Source organism: Anser cygnoides, chromosome 3 (assembly GCF_040182565.1).
Source record: "Anser cygnoides isolate HZ-2024a breed goose chromosome 3, Taihu_goose_T2T_genome, whole genome shotgun sequence".
Lineage (NCBI taxonomy): Eukaryota > Metazoa > Chordata > Aves > Anseriformes > Anatidae > Anser > Anser cygnoides.
This window is the reverse complement of record NC_089875.1, coordinates 91,700,890-91,722,474: the sequence shown is the minus strand read 5'-3', so window position 1 is coordinate 91,722,474 and position 21,585 is coordinate 91,700,890. Positions and strand designations below refer to the sequence as shown.

At 37.4% G+C, this 21,585-nt stretch overlaps 1 protein-coding gene across 13 annotated transcripts in view; it reads left to right on the top strand.

The window, feature by feature from the left end:
• COL19A1 (collagen type XIX alpha 1 chain) overlaps nucleotides 1–21,585 on the top strand; it is a 202,718-nt gene that overhangs the window by 163,572 nt on the left and 17,561 nt on the right. For all 13 annotated transcript variants that reach the window (XM_066994731.1, XM_048077444.2, XM_048077446.2 and 10 more), the window contains 13 exons: nucleotides 870–923; nucleotides 1,855–1,908; nucleotides 4,152–4,196; nucleotides 5,918–5,968; nucleotides 6,047–6,091; nucleotides 6,855–6,881; nucleotides 9,450–9,503; nucleotides 13,090–13,134; nucleotides 15,440–15,484; nucleotides 15,593–15,655; nucleotides 17,900–17,935; nucleotides 18,087–18,131; nucleotides 21,342–21,512. In XM_066994731.1, coding sequence (XP_066850832.1) covers nucleotides 870–923; nucleotides 1,855–1,908; nucleotides 4,152–4,196; nucleotides 5,918–5,968; nucleotides 6,047–6,091; nucleotides 6,855–6,881; nucleotides 9,450–9,503; nucleotides 13,090–13,134; nucleotides 15,440–15,484; nucleotides 15,593–15,655; nucleotides 17,900–17,935; nucleotides 18,087–18,131; nucleotides 21,342–21,512 — 735 coding nt within the window. The remainder of the gene's footprint in view (nucleotides 1–869; nucleotides 924–1,854; nucleotides 1,909–4,151; nucleotides 4,197–5,917; nucleotides 5,969–6,046; nucleotides 6,092–6,854; nucleotides 6,882–9,449; nucleotides 9,504–13,089; nucleotides 13,135–15,439; nucleotides 15,485–15,592; nucleotides 15,656–17,899; nucleotides 17,936–18,086; nucleotides 18,132–21,341; nucleotides 21,513–21,585) is intronic.

Here is a 21,585-nt window from a genome sequence, read left to right as displayed (position 1 = left end):
CAGGTATTTATAGACATAGATAAGATATCCCCTGAGCCTCTTCTCCAGGCTGAACAGTCCCAGCTCTCCCAGCCTCTCCTCATAGGAGAGGTGCTCTAGTCCCTAGATCATCTTGGTGGCCCTACATTGGACCGTTTCCAGTATCTCCAGGTCTCTCCTGTACCTGGTGGGTGCAGCAGTGGACACAGCACTCCAGGTGCAGCCTCAGCAACACTGAGTAGAGGGGAAGAAGGATCACCTCTCTTGACCTACTGGCAATACCTTGCCTAATGAAACCAAGTATACCGTTACCTTTCTTAGCTGCAAGTGCACATTGCTGCCTCGTGGTCAACTTGGTGTCCACCAGGACTCCCCAGCCCTTTCTTGCAGAACTGCTTTCCAGCTGGGTGGCCCCCAGCATGTCCTGGTACCTGAGGTTGTTGCTCCCCAGGTGCAATACTTGGCACTTCTTGATGAACTTCATGAGAATCTTGTCAGTCTACCCCCCCACACCCTGTCAATAGCATGAGGTACCATTGAGAAGACTGATTAAATGTTTGGGTTTTTTTTAGTGATAGAAAATTAATCTGTAAGGAAAAGCCAGACAGACTGTTCTTGTTTGCACAATTAAGACCAGGAGATCTAAAGGATATAAGCTAACAATGGAAAATGTTGAAGGATGAGTTTTGTGTTTGAGTCAAGCAGTAAGTTGCCTCTAACCATGTTCAATGATAATCTCTCACCTACAGGTATATCATTTTTATTCCTAAAACAGGAATATGTGCTTCGGTATTGTTATAATACTGATGGACATGCTAAATGTAAATAGTTTTTGAGGCTATACATGTACATGGAAGAGGCAACAGGCATATGCTCTTTCTAATTTTCAGGGCCTTCAAGGTGTTCCTGGACTGCCTGGTGTACCAGGACCCAGTGGACCGTCTGTAAGTGTGTGCTATCTTCTATGGTCTAACCTTTCTCTGCAAAGGTTGTTGTAACTATCTAGCAAAACTTCTTATTCTTAGTTTCTTGTGCCTCTTTATGGCTTTTAGGAGAGTAATAATAAAATCTTACCCACAGTGGCTCTAAAAGAATAAACTATGTTATGAGTTGATATTTCTGAAAATACTGTCATTGTCTGGCCTCAGAATTGATGTAACTTAAATGCTTTTGGTGTTTTGGCCTTACTAGAGACTCTGAGGTTAAAAAATGTATGATGGGCAAACTTGCAGTTAGTTAAGTATTTATACTCCAGTTACTGTAATAATGTTAGTAATAAAAATCTAAAAATATTTCTAACTGGGTATTATGAAAGCATTAAATGCTGAAACCAAGTAATTATGAAGTATGGGAGTAAAATAACAGTATTTAAAGTCCCTGAAAAAAAAATAAAAATACTTGTATTACTGGGAAGACTTGGGATTTTTTTAAATTCTATTTTCTACATACAAGACGAGGTAATATTAGTTAGTGTGGTCATTACTTGTTCCCAGGTTGTTGACAATACTAATGCTTCCCTTCTTTCAGAAATATCAACACATTTAGGAAGCTTAATGTGAAATATGTAAATTACCATTTTAGCAGTGAAGCATGATTCTTAGCAGTATCAAGAGGTGCCGGTTAAGGTCAGTGCATTTAGTCTGCACAAGGTGAAAATACAACCACAAACACAAGTTTTACCCTTCATAAGGCTTATCAGTAGGACACAGCTGTTGTATCAGACAGAAAAGAAATATTTAAACCTGAAGGAGAAGCATAATTAGGTTTAAATGAACTTCAAAAGGTGTAAGTTTTAAAAACTAGGCTGCAATGCAAATTTCAGTGTGTTTAGTTGTTTCTTAACTGGGATTAACCAATACTGTGTTTGTTGTGCAGGGAGCCATAGGAAGACCTGGGCATCCTGGTCCTGCTGGGTCAAAAGGCGAAAAGGTATACTTTCTTTTTAGTTTTAGTAAAGATCTGTATAGGCTGTGTAATTCCTTTACTTTCCTATGCTTTGGCTTTTTTTGTTGTTGTCCTCTCCTCTCCTCTCCTCTCCAACATAGAATGCAAATGTGAACTTGACATATATTTTCAAATAAATTTTTATTTGTCTTAAGTGCTTTCCCAAACAATGCCATACAATTGGGCTTGTATTTTGAAGCATAGCCCTTGTGTTGCATGTAAGATGCAGAGAATGTTCTCTGAGTATGACATATTATATAAAATTAAGAAAGTGAAAATACCTTTGTGAAATAGTGTATGACTAGTTACTACTTGCTCTGCTTCTCATTCTTTTTCCAGTATTTTAGTCAAAAGTAATTGCATACTCTAAAAGTGGTTCATGAATACTGAAAGTTATTCAGTATATGTATTCAGCAAAAGTATATAAGCTTCCTTTATAATTAATTTAGGCTGTTATAGTACTGTTTTTTTAATTAATTTTTTATGAGGTTCTTGATAGTTTCCATTAAAACTAAGAGGTCATATTCATTTCTTGGGCACCTCAGATCAATGAAATACCACAGACAAAATGAGTTGGCAAAATACTTTGGGGGAGAAATTTTTTTTTTTTTTTACATGAATATGATTTTTTGGAGTTTTTTTCAGCTTTGGCTTGGGCTTTTCCAGGCACAGTGCTGCCACATCAGTCTGTGATCCTACTAATACTCTACAAAACCTTGACTCTGGTATGACTAAGAAAAAGAAACATTATTTTGTAAAACTGTGAAGTGATTTCAGTATAAAAATGAGTTAAGAACTGTCTCCTTCCTGACCATAATAGAAATAATTTACCAAACTCATTTCCTTTTTAAGTAACCCATTGTTAAAAACAAGGTTTTGTTAGTTCCATGTTTACAATTCCAAAGTACTGAAAAAAGAGTCTGAGAATGCAGCGTTAGGCCAGCTGCTTAACACGTGTACATGTCTATCCTTGGTTGAGGCCTAATTGTAGCTGCTCTTTATATTATGCATCAGAAAGATCAGGGGAAGGTGGCCTCTCACTATCACGTGTGAGAATGAGAAAGCCAGTTCTCCTTAACTAGTGTGCCATTGATTGAAAAGGACAAAAGTCAGATCACTGAAGAGTGATGAGCTGAACAATAGCCAGAGTACCTTCTTCCTCCTTCCTTTATCTGGGGACCACGTCTGAAAAGTGACCATATAATAAACTTTCTAAAAGAGAGCGTTTTTCTCCTTTCGTGAAATACTCTAAACCCTCCAGTCTGGAGCTTAACATTTCTAGCACTTAGCAGGACTATTTGGAAATTATCCTAATATAATAGAAATATATAAATATTTAATTACTGGTTGGTTAATTAGTATTCTTGTATGCTCAGCTTGACTTTTCCCACCTTAATAATTTTAAATATGCAGCCTAGGTTTCTCAATGAAATAAGTTTATTAAAATTCAATGAAGTGAGTAAAAAATTCTGGCAGACCTGTTTCAAATTACAGAGAATTTTTAACTGAATCTTAATGATATTTTGAAAAGATCTTGCTTGGGAAACTTGACATTTAAACCTTTGCACATCTATAATGCTCAAAGCGCCTACTAGGATAAAACTTTGAAACTTTTTTTTTTTAATATGAGCAATTTAGTGCATGTCAGCAATACAGACTACAGCTACAAGTACCCACAGATAACTATTTTACAGTACAAACCAAGAAGATATTCATTATAGCTCTTAATAAAGATTTTTTATTTTTATTTTTTATTCTTTTTTTACCTGAAAATAAACTGAACTTCTGAAACTAGGTCATCTTGATTTACCTGTGAATGAACAAACTGAGGATAGTTTTTAGCAAAACAATTTACAAACCATAAAATGAATGTTAACTTCTATCTGCCAATTGCTTAGAAATTTTTATTAACAAGTGTTTTTTCCTTCCTCTGCCTGCTGATAAATATGAAGCGTTTCACAACCCTACTACCACTGCTATTTTGCCATAAGGAAGTTACTACACATAAAGCATCAAGTAACTAACAAAATACTAGCTGGTATAAAGTAATGTTTAATAACTTGCCTAAAGCTTTAGCAGGAGCTGTTCAGGATAGTTTATTCTTGATACTACCTATTCCTATTGACTGTATCTCTTGTTTATTTTCATTGTGGTCATCGTAGTTTGGGTATGGAACAGATCAGAACAACAGTTATATTAAACCAGTTTTATATCTCTCATTATGCTAGGGTAGTGAAGGTTCTCCTGGGAAGCCTGGACCACCTGGACCTCCGGTAAGACATATTGTTTACATTTTGAATGGTATGCTGGGAACGATATACCTATGAGTAAAATGTAATGTCATATATCAATAATTGACTGTCTCTCTAATACATACTTGTAGTGCAGGAAGACAACGAAGTCTTCTTGCAAAATATTTCTGTATTCCTCTTTTTTTTTAACTTGTGATTCATCACTGAGTAAGTCCAGGTCACTAAAGCCATCCTAGAAATTTGGTCAAATGAGTTACTTTAATAACCTTGGACACGAAGGTTAGTTTAGACACCTTGGTTACCTGACATCAGGGAACTCTGTAGTCATGTAACCTAGGGAAGTCCATGGAGCTCATTGGACTCTAAATTAACTGGACTAGTACCTAAAACAATAATAGTTCTGGAGAAGTAATAACTACAGCACTTTTAAAATCCCTAACCCTAATGACAGCTTTGGAAATGCCATACCTAATCATAATCAAGGGAGAGCTTTTGTTCTAAAATCTAGCCCTATCCTAATGATACCTGCCTACTTCACCTGCAGCCTTTTTCTAGCCTCCTCCGCAAAAATTAATTTTCTTCTGCCACAAATTTAACCCTAGAGCAAACTCCACCTAGCTTAGAGGACTGTACACTTTTCAGTCCTTGCTTAACAGTTCTCAAAATTCAATCCATATCTCAGGAAATTCTCTAGAGCAGCAACTGGTTTTAAATAAGGACATACTGAGAATCTCAGAAATTTGGTATTAGGATAGCAATGAGGACATTGCCAGGATACAAGGTGTACATAGTAATGACAGAATAACTAGCTAGATCTGTGACTTTGTATTGCAGCACTAGTTTTCTGTGTCCATCAAGTTTTATACATGAAATAAGTGTAAAAGCAAAAATAAAACAAAACATACTATATTTGTTTGCATTATTTTTATGCATAATGAGAGTTTTCATCTTGAAATCATGAAAATCTTGAAATCTTTAAAGATTTCAGAGCCTCAGACAAGTTCATTTTTGCTGGAAGCATGTTGTGGGTGGGGAGGAGGGGGTTGAGTTGAGAAGGCTGCCTGGAGATGTTTGTTTTCAGTATAGTCATTTTTACATACACGTTTTGTAAACATTCATACAGGAAGAATGGCTAACATTCAAAAATCTAAATATCTTCAGAACAAGAATTCCATCTGTTCATAAACTGAACAAATTTGTGTAGTTTGGACTTTTTGTGCTTTGGAAATCATCAGGCCAAACATACGTTGGCAGTTCAGCCAGTGACTTTTACGTATGAATCAGTTTACTTCTGAGCTCTTTGCTTCTTATCAAGTCAAGCATGAGTATTAATTTAGAGTTACAGATCAAGCCTTCATGTTCTCAAATCACTTGAAGCTTAAGGTTAGTTGCTTTCTCATTTTTTAGTTTAGCATTGATTTTCAAACAGGCATGAAAAGAAAATGTGCAATGCTGCCTTTGCTTGTATCACTTGATCAGTCATTCATAGATTTTATGTAAGAATATTAAAACATAACGTAAACTGAGAATTTACAGGTTTCTGGTTTTGTAAGTAAAAAATGCTTACATAGGTGTGCATCTTATGCTCTTACTGAAATGCTTGGAATCTGAAAAATTAATCTAGAGCAAAAATGATACCACAGCTTTGCTGAGATACAGGACTTGAACAGGGCATGAATTCTGACTTTGTAGTTCATAGTTGTGATACTTAATTGTTTTTTTTGTGTGTGTGTGTTTTAAAGGGTATGCCTTACAATGAAAGAAATGGAATGAGCAGCTTATATAAACTCCAGGTATTTCTTAATAACACATATTTTTTTCAGTCAGCACCTAATTTTGGTCCACCTCAACTTCTAAATTTGCTGTTGCAGGGAGGTGTGAGTGTCGCAAGTTATCCAGGTCCACCAGGACCTCCAGTAAGTATTTAATAAAAATGTAATTTCTAATAGTTCAGGCAGTAACATAGGGTTAATTGAATGCAGTTTTGATAAATGACATGGAATTGGATTTTATACGTGAAAGAGAAAAGTTAACTAGCATATAATTGGTGTGCAGTAAATATAAAAGTATGAAGTATGTGATTTTATGTGTTTATCAAGCATTTTAGCCTGTTTTGGGAGAGTAGTTTATTTCAATTTAACTATTTCACTCTAAAGCTATGCTGAATAGTAACTAAAGTCTGCAATGGTGCATAATTTGGTTTTGGACTCTTTACTGACAGTATCTTAATATCTTAAAATATGCAGTATACTCTTTATAGGTAGTGATGGTCTTGTAATAAATTAACTTTTGTGCTGGAAATGAGAAACTCATGAATTCTGATCTCAGTTCTGTCACCAATGCAGTGCGCGTATCTACAGGGCAATATGGCAGTAGTACAGAGCCGGTGTCTTTCCAGGCACTACTCTGCACAATGCAGATATACCAGTTTGCAGCTGGACATTCTTGCTTTGGTTCTGTGGAACCGGAGATTCTCTGTACTTCCTTAGGTTCTCTTTCTTGTAAATGGCATTAGCAAGTTCTACTCTTTTAAGACAGAATTAACCAGCTGAGTGGGCTGGACTTAGTACTGATTCTAAATGCACTGCATTACCAATGTATATAATACATTTATACAGAAAAATCCCATGTTATTGTGTAATTCTTTAAATGTATATCTGCTTCTTATTTCCTTTGTAGGGTCCAAAAGGAGATCCCGGCACAGTGGTATGTACTTTTCGGTCATGATAGAGATTCCCCAAGTAATTCAACACATGATCCCAGTCACAAGGGTGGAAAAGTCCATTAAGTTCTTTAGCAGGTAGCTTACCTCCCGCAGAATCAGTGCATCTGAAAAAAAGTCCTTTTTATTGCCAGTCTTGAGAATTTTGCAATTTCTGGTGAATACTCCTGCAGTGATAATATAATGAATGACTGAACACAGTATTAACTGCTTCTGGATTCATCTCTGCTGAGCTGCCACTGTATATGTTTAAGAGTAAAATATGCATGCTGAAAGAAATTAAGCTTTTATTTGATACAGACCTACAAGAAATAAAGATAAAAGATAACTTAAGAGCTATTAGACTGTTCTCAATGTTAAATTTGGAATGGCAAAGGGACAGTATTCTATGTAATACAAGCTAGGAACAACCAGAAGTTGATGTTTTCATTAGAAATGACATGACAGGTAATTGCAGTATGATCACATTGCCCCTAGTGAACAAGATGATTATTATCATGGGGGCCACTACAAGTTTCAGTTCTGCAGTTTGACATTCAAAAACAACCATAATAAGCAGATCTGCTTAACTTTTTAGTATTTTTCCTTTAAGCATTTTTTTATGTCCCTTTCTTGTAATCTTTCTTTCACAATTATGAGGAGAGGAATAACTACTGGAAGAATCTTGAGCAGGTGCATAGGCTAGCATACAGCTAGCCACCAGCAGAATGTAGATCCAAATCGTGACTAGGATTACGTTTTCCCTGAAGCCACAGACGTGATATGTCCTGCCTTCATAAAAGAGAAACTATATTCATCATTAGATTGTGATTTGTCATTGCAGTTCTTAGTGCTGAAGGTGGCAAAGATGAAACTTAAATGTATTGCATCTTGATGACTGGAGAAAGTAAAAATACCCAACAGGTGTTTGTAAAAGTTGAGTACCGTTGGTTTAGCTCAAGAAGTATGATACTATCAAATGTCATTTTAAATGGATACTGTTTTAAAAATTGGATAGGTATTCTCATAGATTTAAAATTTCACTACATTCGTGTATTTCTCCTTTTTTAAGTCTAAGGAACATCACATAACTACATAATGATAGTTACAGCACTATAATGCTGTAAGGCAGTGAAACAGGTATGGACCTTCATGCTCAATGTGGTAGAAATGTGTCCAGCAGACCTCTTTCATACAGCAGACAGTATGATTGAATCAGGATAAGTACCAAGTGTGAGCTAATAGGAAGAACTGAGAAGAATTCGCTGATTTCTATTGCTAATAGTGGTAGAAATTGAGCTGTTCAGGGAAGAAAATTACCCAGTCAGACTATGCTCACCCTGATCTGCTGATGAATTGCCTACTTGATGAAGATCAAGAAACCCTGAAAAGTATTGGAGAAAGAATTTTTTAAAACAGTATCAGAATTAAGTGCAGCTAGATCAGGCTAACCCAGATGAGCCCAAAGTGATGGGAGGTAACATTTTGAAAAGTTGGCTAAGACTTCATCTGTTATGAAGGCACATCATCTCCACTCAGCCAACCTATGCAGGCCTATGATAATGTTTGACTCCTTGCCAAGTGTTAACAGAGAGCCAGGTACACAAACAGCTAAGCCTTGATCTATAAATCAGTGTGGTAACTGTGCTCCTCAAGGACAATGCATAAACCTAAAACTGAATGACTGAGCTCTTCCAGCAAAACATTCTGAGTTTTAGTTTTGAGGTAGTTTCCTAAAACTGTTGATTAATCAATTTTCAAAAAAAAAAAATTATTTTAAATTTTTTTTTTAAAGTCATTTCATCACAGTCCCGAAAAGCTGAATGCATCTTCCTATACCAGCATCCACTTCCTACTCAGGAAGTACCTTCTCCCAAGTAGGGTGTGGAAAGTGAAATCTGCCAAAGACTTCATGAAATCCATAAAAGGAATTTGCTGTGGCTGTGGCTTTTGGTTTAACTGAGATACCTGAAATAATGGAATTGTTGACAGTAGTTCAAATCTCTGTGGAAAATTACATGTTGGTTTTCTTTAAAATAGGAAAAAGAATAAAAGGGCCTTTCCACTTGTTAAACTGATTTCTCCAGTGCAGCATTTTTCTGTTTTTCTTTCAAAACCTGAAGGCTTGCACAGGGAACAGTGTCTCTTGTTACAGAGAAAGCTTTGTGCAGGGATCGGAGCTGTGTTCTGTTACAGTGATGAACCTGGAAAATTGAACAGAACTGCTCAGACGTTCATTCTATGGGTGATAGCATATGCTCACACCCTGTGGCTCTACCACCTGAAGGTGGTTTAGAGCTGACCTTGGCTTGCAGGAGCACAGAAGGGGAGTCTTCTGGATTACATTCTTAATCAAAATTAAATCAGTTGAAATATTTGCATAGTGCCTCTGAGAATAGCTTTATTCTCAGATGAATAAACCATGGTATAGCAAAATCTGTTCACCTAACAACTGGATATTTTAGTAATCTCAAGTTTAATATTCTGCTGTTGTTTGCTGTTCAACATGTCATGTAGAGTACTGAAATTCTAATCCATGCAATCCTTTTTAATTTAAAAAAATAAATAAATAGGGAGACCCAGGACCAATGGGATTACCAGGACTGGAAGGACTCCCAGGGGAAAAGGTAGGACTATTAAAAAAGAAGTCATGACTTCTTAGTGGAACTATCTGCAGCTAAATGGTGTCCGAAACCTCGTTTAATTTTTCTTTTCTATGAAAGTTAATGTTTTTATATGAAAAAGATTTGTATACTTATCTGCATTTCCTTTTTTTGCTTTAATGTGTATCTAAATCATTTACTTACCCAACATAAAATTTCATTTTCAAGAAGTGGAAATGTGTGTATAGGTCATGTAGTATTTTATTTCCTTAACTTGATAGAAATTAATATGTTTAACAAGTTCGTAAGTATGGTCACTAATTCTTGTTCTCTTCTGAGAGTCATCTTATGCTTACAGGTTGTCTGACTTTTAAGACTTATGACATAGCTACAGACCTGAAGAGAAATTTGTACCTGAATTTATCTAGATCTAGTGCATGGAAGACTTTCATACAAAAAAAAAAAAGGACTATTTCAGTTGAGTTTAAAAATACAGAAAAGGGTAGAAATAGAGGAAGAGGTAGAAATAGACTGATTCCCTACAGTGTTTGCTGTGAAGGCAAAGGCAGAACTGACTTCTCAGACTGTTGATCATTATTTTAAAAAAGGCCCCTTGTTTCTGTTTTACTTTTCTGACACACTTCCCTGCCTGTATGAAGCCACTCCAGCACATCCTGAACTGTGTCGTAGTTTCCAGTGCCTTCTTCTAGTTCAAGTCTACCTTCTAGTGCTGGGAAATGATCCTTACCTTGAGCTGGTGGTATTTCAGCCTTTCACATGTTAGTTATGAAAGCTGATACAAATTTAGAGAAAAGTTTATGAAATGCTAAAAAAATTCAAGATTTTGGTATTTATTTCTAAGTATGTCTAAGCACAAAAAAATTCATCAGGTAAATGAAAAAATCTGAAAAGTTTACTGTCGGTAAAAATGCTTTGCTTTGATTTTGCCCATATCTTCAAGATACAATATGAAGAAATAGTTTTTTGTTTTGTTTTGTTTTTGTTTTTGTTTGTTTGTTTTTGCAATCAGAATACTTATCATTTAGGAATTACATGTTTTTCAATGACTTCATACAAAAAATTAGTTTACTTTAACATGTTTTTCATCAAAAAGCCATATAAATGAAAAGTTTCTCTTAATATCACTGTGCATACTCCTACTTGTGCAGAGGTGGGGGGTAACATGCTAACGTAGGTGTGTACACTAGATGTTTAAATTATGTGAGATGATTCTTGCTCTGGAAGACTACAATTTACAAGCAATTAAGGACGATCTAATTTTAGCATGAACAAACACAGGGTGGTATTACAGGCCTAACTGAGACAAAATGGGGACAAGAATTAAATAACGGGAACAAGCAATGGAGCAGATTGTATAAACAAGCTAAGTGAGTGCCTGGCCCTTTCCCAATGCCAAAATATTCTTTCCTTTACTAAATTTAGTCAAAATTCCACACTTCTGGTGCAAATAACACAATCCCAGACTGCCTGCCAGTCCCAACAGTACAGTGCATGCCGGTTTGTAAGTTAGAGCTCCGAGGTACATTTGTGTAGTAGAATGCCATCTGCTGTAGACAATGCCGGCTGAAGTTTTGTGATAATGTTATGAACTGGCAGAAGAACTTTGTGCCCTCAGGGTGAAATTTGCCTTCGCTCAGCTGTGCAGACACCGTGGTTTTGCAGCTGTGCATCATCACATCGCTGAATGTGGTCAGGGAGAGGGGTAAGAATAACCCTCAAAAGGAAAAAAGTGCAGGGGAAGTGTTGGGAATTTCCAGCTTCACTCTCTTAGTCGGCATATGATGAAACTACCCATGTAAGTTCTGGGTACAGAATAAACGTGGGGGCAGAGTGCACTACTCAAGCCAATATGCTCTGCTAAATGTATTCTGAGTACTTGATTACTCTGAAGGTGCACGCTAGATTCCTTGATGAGGGGGAAACTTGTTTTAAGTGACTTCTCGTAGTCTCCTGAGCAAGAGAGGTCAAACTGTGGCCTGCACGCAAGCTTCTCCCTCCAGACACAAGGTCTCTTCTGGTTTGGTTTGGTGTGATTTGGTGATATTGGTCTGATCAGCCTTATTACATGGGTGGGTGTGTCAGAGTGAAGGTACCCTGCAAGGCAGGATGCTTTTCATTAACTCGCCCCTTTGGGCTGATAAGCAATATGGAGACCTCTCTTCCAGTTTGCAGAGGTCACTCCCAGCAGCCGTGCATGGAAGCTGGCTGCCAGCCCCTGGCTGCTTAGCCACGTTCAGATTATTTGACCCACAATTACTTACTGCTGGCATTGTCAGGTTTTTAATACAGCAGCCATTCTGTCACAAAGGTAATACATAGCAAGACCTTAAATATGTTCCTTGCTGTTGTCATGAAGTGTGAAAACTCCAAAGGGAAAAGCAAAACAGAATTTGTATTCATTTGTCTTGTACTGTCCTGCACTACATTTCTCCATCTTCTACTGCATAATTTGCTTAACTTTTTTTGAAAAGCTATGGTTACCGTTGTAACTATAATTGATGCTCTTCCCTACATTGCACCTTTGATCTGAGGATCTTAAAACTGTTTATAGATGTTAACTTGTCGTCTCTCTACACTTTGTGTAATGTAGCTAAGTGTTTCTAATTACAAGCATCCTCACTGTATTACCTGAACGAAATTATGAGAATGACACAAATCAGCATTAAGTTTAAATACAGAACCCAGAATTCCCAACATCTCCTCAGGGTCTTCTGCACAAAAGAACGTGTCTGAGCTACGTTGGCAGAGCTTTTGCAAAACAGCTCCAGGTAACATAAACTCATGAAAGTATTCTCCTGTTCACATGGCTTTAATTGTGTCAGGGTTTTCCTGACATGGTTACAGAAACCTGCATCCTGATTTTCTTACATTTTTTTACCCATGTTACACTAGCAGAGTGCAGTATTGCAGGTTGATACATGTCAGCAGTGGGTTAGGGCAAATCTTGCTGTAGAGTTTCACCGCTGTTGAGCTTCATCCATCTGCTTTGAGTTATAGTCCTCCCGAGAGAGAAAGATGAATTTTTGCCCACACCTCATCAGCTCCAGCACAAAATCTATTATCTTAGCGTAAAGCATTGATGAAGGTGTCTGGTATGACAAATGAAGAAACTTTGCCCTTAAAAGACCATGGCACAAGCAGATCAAGGATGTTAACTTGAAGCAAATGGATGACTGGGTAGCAGAAGGCAAAAATTTCTTTAAAAGGTACATCTTAAATATGGAGATCTTGATAGGATAGTGAATTATGCTGTGTTGACTTTGGTCATTGTCATGACCACAAATGATAATTATTTGGAAAACTACAGATAAGTCAGGACTTTCCATCCCTTTTCAAGGAAGGCCTCAAGCAGAGTGTAAAGGATAGTGTGGAAGTTATGACAAGGAAATCTAAACAAAGGATTTAAGTTACTTGTTCAAGTCTGTAAAATGAGTCAGTGTCGGAGCTAAATATTAGCATTTAGCAGAGCCTGGCTTTTGTCCTCACTTTCAGTTCACTGCATAATCCTTCCTCAGGTTTTAATCAGAATCCATGAACAAACTCCTGTTTTGAGTACTACCATTTAAATACAGATTTATCTTTCCTTCAGGGTGACCGTGGACCAGCTGGCACACCAGGAGTAGCAGGGACACCGGTGCGTATATTCATTAAAGAAAACTCAGTTTTTTCGAAGAAGTTGAAAAAAAAGTCAAGGTACTGAGCTATAATCTTACTCACTGTTTGTGGATGCCAGCTCTTGGCTAATGCTTTATAGGCAGGTATGAAAATGACAAGTTTTTCCTAAAGGGATTAGAATTTTGATACTACTGAGGGTTCATGTTATTAAAATAACAGGAGGAAATGGAGTGAATACATAATAAAGCTTGAATTTGAAGCTGCATATGCTCATATCACTTAAGAAAGAAGATTCTTCTCATTGCCCCAGCTTAATATAGATAAATTATAAAGTCATTTTCTGTGTTCCTGGGCATACACAAATTTCTGAGTATCTTTCTGTCACAAAGAAAAAATATTAACGTTTATTGCAATCCATGACAATCTGCATATCAAGTCAATCAAACATTTGCTTTAGGGGCATACTTTGTCAGCTATTTACATGTAGTATTCAAGAAGTTTCTGAAAGTCATCCTGAAGCTTTGTTGTAGGTGAAAGGAAATGTAACTAATAATAAATTGAAATTATAATTGTTCTGTTTGTGTTCCTAAAGGAAATAAATATGATTTTTCTTTAGATTGCATTCACAGTTTAATAAAAATATACATATATTCATATTTCAGGAGGCAGCATGGAGTGATTTCTATGCAAATACATTTATTATTAAATTTGGGCAGCTACCAATCCATTCAGGAGCTGTTTTTAAATTATAAATGTGTTTCATGAAATAAAGAGAAGTCTGTATCTATGCACTCCCATCTCCATTAGCCACTGATTTAGTATATTTACTGTGTTTCCAAGAGAGAGCATCAGCTTAAATAGCTTAATTTAGTTAAGTTATCCTAAAACAAGGTAAAAATGCACATTTAAAGGAAGAAGAGAAGGATTTCTCTGAGCTTTATAGCCCATGTAGAAGTTTCAAAGTTTGTTACTCTGAAATATATTCTACACTGTGAATCAATAATGCAACAGCCAGTTAGGCTGATCGTAATTGTTCATTCCCTGTGTACTTCCCACTGGATATGTTTCAAATCTTGTTGCTTTCTAATTTAGCTGGATGTTAAATATTTAATGACTTCCCTTTGTCACTGATGAAGTTGCATTCTGTCACTTACATTTAATTCTAATAAAATCCATTGAAGCAAATTATTTGCTTTAACATTTTATGTTAAGCAGTTTTAATAGAAGAAAATAATAGATTTATGAGAGTATTTTTTAGTAGTCGAGGAAGAGTTTTGGAAATACATCCACATATCCTGCTGGAGAAGTATTTGTCCCCCTCAGCTAGCATTATTCCCTAGATCTAGTAGAGGACACTTGTCCCCATTTGGGGATATAAATATCTCATTTTAGCTTTGGCTTTTCCCAAGTGGGATTATCAAGGAAACTTGGACTGAGTCTGTAAGAATTGCCACAATTGCCTATTTTGCCAGAAAGAATCCTTAGTCATGTCATTCCTGAAGTTGTCACAGGTGCTGATGTGTTAGGTTTGCCACTTGTATAAGTCATCTGAGAATCTGGTCCAAGGATATTTCCAGGGAATGTGGGTTGAGATTCTTGTCTGGGGCTGAATAGCCCAATCTGATTGCTGACCCAGCAGAAGTTTTGACTAGATGGCCTCCAGAGGTCTCTTCCAATCTGAGTTATCCTCTGTTCCTACAAACAGGTCTGTTAATTTCTTCAAATTACACATGGCTAGGATATCAGGGTGCTGTCCATCACTGATATGCATATCAAGGCCTAAATGGTGTCCCAGCTTAAACTGGGTGATGACAAATGTCCTTGGCACAACAGTGCTGACTGAGAGAGAAAAGGGACTGCAGAAGCAGGATGAGTGGTAGTTAAGGATGACTTCAGCTGATACCAATAAGACTGGATGAATGTTGCACCAGGACATGTCACAGAGACTAAATTCTTAAATACAGTCGCCAACTGCGTAAGAGTGCTGAGAAGAACATCGCCAAGATGTGAACCTGACTTTGTGTGGAGTACCAAGTTACGTATAATGCCTAATAGTCAAAGAAACAGGATGACAGAAGCTGTGGTGCACATCTGCTCCTGGAAAGGAGCATCAAAGGCCTGCAAAAAAACAAATGGTTTTGCAAAAGACATCAAATCACTAATAAACCCTTTTTAAAATATTTATTTTTCTCTCTTAAAGCATTTATTGAGCTATAACCTGAGTATTTCACTCAAATACATATCCTGTCTTAATTTCAACCTAAGAGAAATTGATATTTTGTTTTTTATTTTTAATTTGAATTTGTAATGTTCTCTTCTTGCAGGGAAAACCAGGATCTCCAGGGTCCCCAGGGATGCCAGGAGAACCTGTAAGAACAGATTTGAGTTCTGGAGTGTTGTGATAATATGCAAATATTTCTAACATTGAATACAAGATTTTAAATGCAGATTCATACACGTATTTTCTTCTTTCTTAGGGTGAAAGAGGACCTATAGGAGATATAGGCTTCCCTGGGCCAGAAGGGCCACAAGGAAAACCGGTAAGCAATTTTATATGAAATATATTTATGTTTATTACAAAAACATACATTTTAGTTTGTCAGAAGATACAAAAGAAATCAGATTACATCCTGCTTTGTATCGGGCTAGATAACTTCTGAAGAACATTCTAGAGTTACAGTGCTCAGTTTTAACCGTCTAGTCAATAATTCCTTTTATATGGAGCCTGGTGTGATATTTTTATAGTTGATGTTACTGAGATACGTCAAAGGTAGATGAGATCCTTTTAGAAGGTCCTTTGGATCCGTTTAATTTCAAGGCTCCTCTAGTGGATTTTCAGAATGAGAATATTAACCCAGACACTCAACACGGTCTATAAAGGATGGGGTAACAAAATGCATTCCTGGGTTCAGTTTAGATAGAGAACAGTTTGCTTCATGACTCTCTGTATAAACTTCCTGTCCTTCTGTATACAGGTAATGCAACACTGCGGCTGAAGCATTTACTAGGCTTCTAGGATACGTCTGATCTGACCTCTTTATTTAAAATGTGACAGTACTGTAGTCAGCAGTGTACTGTAGCACTGTCTGGGCTAGTTTAAAACAACCTGGTTTATATTCCAGAAGTAGTTCAGCTAGGATAGCTCAGAACTAATTGTCTCTCCCTAAGCTTGATGTTTCAGTGACAAGCATGAGAAGTAGACCATTTAGGTTTATTAGCATGCCTCTACATTATGCTCCTGTCTTGAAAGAGACAATTTCTGCAGCAAATTGGTCCAATTTAAGGAATAGCTTGAAAATCCGTAACACTAATAAAACTTTAAAGCCCTAGTGCCTACCTCCATGGTTTCTGTCAGGGAGACGCAAGAGTGGGCTGCTTTGCATGGGAAAGAGAGCGAGCTCAGGGCAGGAGCAAGATGGGGCTGTGGCCTCACCAGCACGGGGTGCAGGCTCACAGTGACCAAACTAAAACAGACTCAGGTCAGCCAACAGCCCAGTGGCAGCCAGAGAAGCCCATGATGACAGGGCAGGTCCTTGGTCAATCCCGAAAGTCAAGTCAACAAGGCACAGTCGGGGTGTGTAAGGCACAAGGCCAAGCACTGACTTACCCGCACAAGGTGCTTGAGTGCCTTCTGAGAGAAGCAGGGGAGGCCTCAAAGGAGGCACCTCGCCGGTCTTGTTCCCCCAGCTCGTTCACAGCAGTCTGATCCCAGATTACAGGGCTGCACCAGATCTGAGCTGCCCTTGAGCACAGGCACCCGTAGCCCTGCTGGGGTGGAGCTAAAGAGCCTGTTGGTGCTCTGATATGCCGAGACAAATTATTGTGCGTTTCCATAGAGGCCGGTTTATCTCTGTCTCCCTCAGTGTAATCCTGCTATTTGTGACAGTTTCTGAGGAAATGCTTAATACATGCAAAACCGTGCTTTGCAGTATGAAAGGGAAGGAAATATTCCTGATGTCTTTGCTCATACAAGTCTTCTTTCTCACTGTGCAAAATAGCACTGAGTTTTCTGCATGTACAGATTCTAGCCATCTATATTCCAGTAAATTAAACAGTGCCAGATCCTTTATCTCATGGTTATCTGGTGTTGTGCAAGGGTTCACTTACTATGTGACATTAATTTGGTCCGTACCAACTAGCACATTGTGAGACAATGCCACGTTCCAGTTTGGGGGATAATGTGAGGCTGGAACTGCTCCCAGTAGATAGGGTGATTAAGACCACCCTCTTTTGGGCAGGAAAAATGTTTAGCCCAGTAGGTTGCGTGTGTGGCATGTCACAAATCCTCAGAATCAAAGAATGGATCTGGCCACTTATTATTAAGACCTAATCTATGTAACAGCAGAGGGCTCATAAAACATTTAGGCTAATATCTAAAATAAGAAATATAAGAATCTATTTTGTGTTGGTAAAATGATTAGCTATGATTTGAAAAGTTCATATGGAGTTCACAGCTCAATGTTCTACATATTTGCAGAATTTCCATGTAACTTGTCATTTAAAGTTGTGAGCTCATTAAAATTGATGCATACCTTGTCACTGAAGATATTTCTTGCGCTTCTATCTTAGTTCAGATTTAATCTGCTTGCAGTTCAATATGGCCCCAAGCTTTTTTGTTGTACATGCCCCAAGGTTATTTGTGGGTATTTTAATACTGTAACAACACAAACTTCTGACTCCAGAGCTTTATATGTATTAATACCATCTCTAAAAAATGAGCTTAATCCCTTGTTTTCAAAAAGCGTGAACATAATTGTAATAATAAAAGTTATTTTTTTTTATAGGGAATCAATGGAAAAGATGGATTGCCAGGTCCTCCGGTAGGAAAACATGCTTTTGCATACTAGTATATTTAATTATTCACAAATAGCATAGCTGCTAATCCTAGTATTCGCTTTCACTTCTGCTAAGAAACATACAACAAAGCCTTTAAGCAATATATTTAGCTTTTTTCAAAAAACAATTTTTCAGGGTGCTGTGGGGAGACCAGGAGACCGAGGGCCCAAAGGAGAACGTGTAAGTCACTTGTCTTAATAACTTCTTTCCTTTTAACTGAGTAGCCGAACACCTCATTGACATGTATTTTACAGTCAAAACCAAGTGAATTTTCTGTGAACTCCAAGCAGTCTTTTAGATTCTGAGAGTCCCAGAGACCACTTTAAGTAACTAGAATTGAATTGGCTTCTGCATCTAGAGAAAAGCACATTTATTGACCTTCTAACACAGTTGGTCTGGGTAGTGTAAATGGTTCAATTGGATGAAAACTAAAAAGTAGATAATCCCATTGTGATGCAGTCAAACTTTGAAAGTAATAAAGCTTTCCTCATCTTTCTCCCAGGATTCTTTGCATGTCACAAATATATAGGCACATTTTACATAAAACAAGCTTGTAATGCTAGGCAGCCAGAGTGCCAATGCATTACTTTACTTCTTGCCAAAATGTTTAGACAGTTCTGTTCATAGTAACATGATCATGTTGGACAGGAATCATTACAGGAGGCGGGGGGTAATCATTATTTTGTTAGAACAAAGAAAATTCTAGGGCATACCCTGCTTCTGTTGTAACAGAAGAGGCTAAAGCCCTGATGTCCCAATACAGTTGATACCATGTTTATCTGATGACCCAAAAAGCACCTCTTTGTCTAATCTGGAAATGGAAATACTGCTTTATGACACTAAGGAGAAAACAGGTTTTAACCATTATTACCATAACTGTCCCTCATAGAAATTAACATTTCATAATGTCTATTCCTGCCTTTAAGAACATAAATAAAATGTGAGGACCTTTTTATTGTACCACCTACTGTGTATTATGTTACATTGCTCAGCCTTAACCTTATCAATGTTACCTATTTGAGTGCACTACAAATAGTACTATACACATACAAGAGAGAAAGAGGCTGGAACTTTAAGTGCATGACCTTGAAACATACTGACCCCACCTACAGCTGCATCTTTGAGAGAGCTTGACAGATTTTGACAAGCGTTTGTAACCAACCAGAATGCAGATGGACTATGCAGTGGTAGTACAGCTATCCATACCTGCTCTGCTGAGTTCTAAGCCTGTGAAATGATATATGTGTATTTATGCATTAAATATATTTTTAATTAAGTCTTCCTCTAAGCTAGTAGTCTTCATATAGTTTTTCACTCACGTATACATGAGTCATCTCCTTTAAAAGCACTATCAGACAGAATGGAGTGTTCTCAGGTGCCACATAAACTAGACTGCAATCTCTAAAAAAGAAACTAAGCTAAAAATTATAATAAAGGCTATGCCTCTTCTAAGGTTTGCAATAACATTTTATAGAACAGGAGTTGTTCAGTTTTGTAATGTTTCAGGTTGCTATGAGTGAAGGAGATAGGGCTTTGGATGCAAAAACTTTTTAAGGCCAGGAAAAGAGCCTATTTCCTGCAGACTACAGAAGATCTGCGTATCAGTCAGAGACCTTCTTGTACCTTGAATTTCTCAAGGTGCTGCAATGCATGTCCTGATACAATACATGTATGCAGAACAAAACACTTTTTGCTAGAAGTCTTAAAATTTATAGAAACCTGAAAAGGTTTGTGTTTTCCGTCAGAACATTCCTCTTCCAATTTTCCCAATGCACGTATGCTCCCTCTCCTGCTCCTGTCTGCTCTTGAAAATCTGATAGTCTGAGACAAAGATCACAGGTATCTTTTGTGTATTGCATCATGTCTTTTTTTTTTTTGACTGAATAGCTAAATTAGCTCTATGTTTATAGGAAATCATTCATATGCTGCATATTTTTGCCTAAAATATTAATGCCAGAAACTAAAACTGGAAATCAGGCACCTGCAATATTGGCAGAATAAATCTTTTAATAGAAATACAATAAATTAAATTAACATTGAGATTGTTTTTATGTCACGCTGACTTCCCTGACTATATTAGCAGTTTTGACAGGTTACAGTTATATATGTAGGATAGGATTTGAGGAAGTCTTGGATTTGGATAGTTGTTTTGTTGTTGTCGTTGTTGTGTTTTTTGCTGTTTTTCCTTGTGATTGGCTTTCCAGAGTTCAGAGCCTGTGTGCTCTTACTGAGGGTAATTTAAACTCCAGTTGGGAACGTGTTACAATTTCAGTTAATGCAATAAAGCAACTCGAGTGACAGTCTTTGTAGCAAGGCTTAGCTATTGCCTTTAGTAAGCTCTAACTCACTGGAAATAATACAGATTTGGAGTGCAGATGGTGATGAAAGTGGTATACAACCTCCTAATTTCATCCTTACTTTTCTCTCTGAATTTTTCATTCTTAACATGTCATGTAAATACACCTTGTGAATATAACTACACTTTTATTGCTTTATCAGTTAATGATGTTTCAGATCTGAATACAGTTTATCAGTACTTTCTGTGCATTAAAAATGCAATTAATTCCATTCATTTACTCCTCATAAATGTGTATTGTCGATTTATCTGGTAAGGACGTAGGCAGTTCCTAGTGCTCTTTCCTCCTTTTGGTAGAACTTAACATTAGCTTAAGTGATGCAGCAAGGGCAGCCAGTGACCCATAAGAACCGTCAGCTGTTTGTTAACAATCTGAATGCATGACTTGCTGCGCTCTGCTCCACAGCTATAGCTCCACGAACTAATAGACAACACATTAAGTCATTCTAAAAGATTTAATTCCTTGCAAATAAAACAAATTTAAATGCCATCTCAGCCCGCGATGAAAACTGGCCAGAACATAAACCTTTAATTTATTTCATTTGCAGGGAAGTTAGTCATTTTAAGTGGATATGTGTATCTGTTGTTTCTTTGATTAACTGAAGGTTTGACTAGATGCAAAAATAAAATATTAGGCATCTATGGAAATTTACAGGGAAAAAGAAACGATACCTTAACGCTGGGAGAAGTTGAGCACCTAAATTCAGCCTCTGCTGTATTTGACATCTCTAGATCCTTTTATGGATCAGGTCTATAAATTTTCCACACCCAAATTCTGTACTTAAAAAGTGGATTGCAGGGTCGAGCTACATTTTGTCATTGACTTCAGCTTTAAAAGTGTAAGAAAACAAAACATTACTTGCTGTGTTTTCAGAGGCAAGGATTAGGGTGTAAATCAGCTTCCCTGCATAACTTATTGGTCTCATAAAAATCAATTTCTGAACAAGGAAGAAATTTCTCTAGCATTCTTGGTGACTTTTCCTAGTCAGTTCTGCTATGTGCAGGGTTTTTTTTTATGCTTTTATTTCACACAGGGAGATCAGGGTATTCCAGGAGACAAAGGTCCACAAGGTGAAAGAGGGAAACCTGGCCCATCAGGAGAAAAGGGGGCCATGGGTCCTACTGGGCCGCCAGGAGACAGAGGCCATCCAGGATCACCAGGTCATCAAGGTCCCCCAGGTTCACCAGGCCCCCCGGGTTTACTGGTAAGAAAATTAAAAGGTTTTGTTAGTTGCTTTTGAAGACAGAAGAGATGAAGGTGTCTGCTGAGTGTGTGCT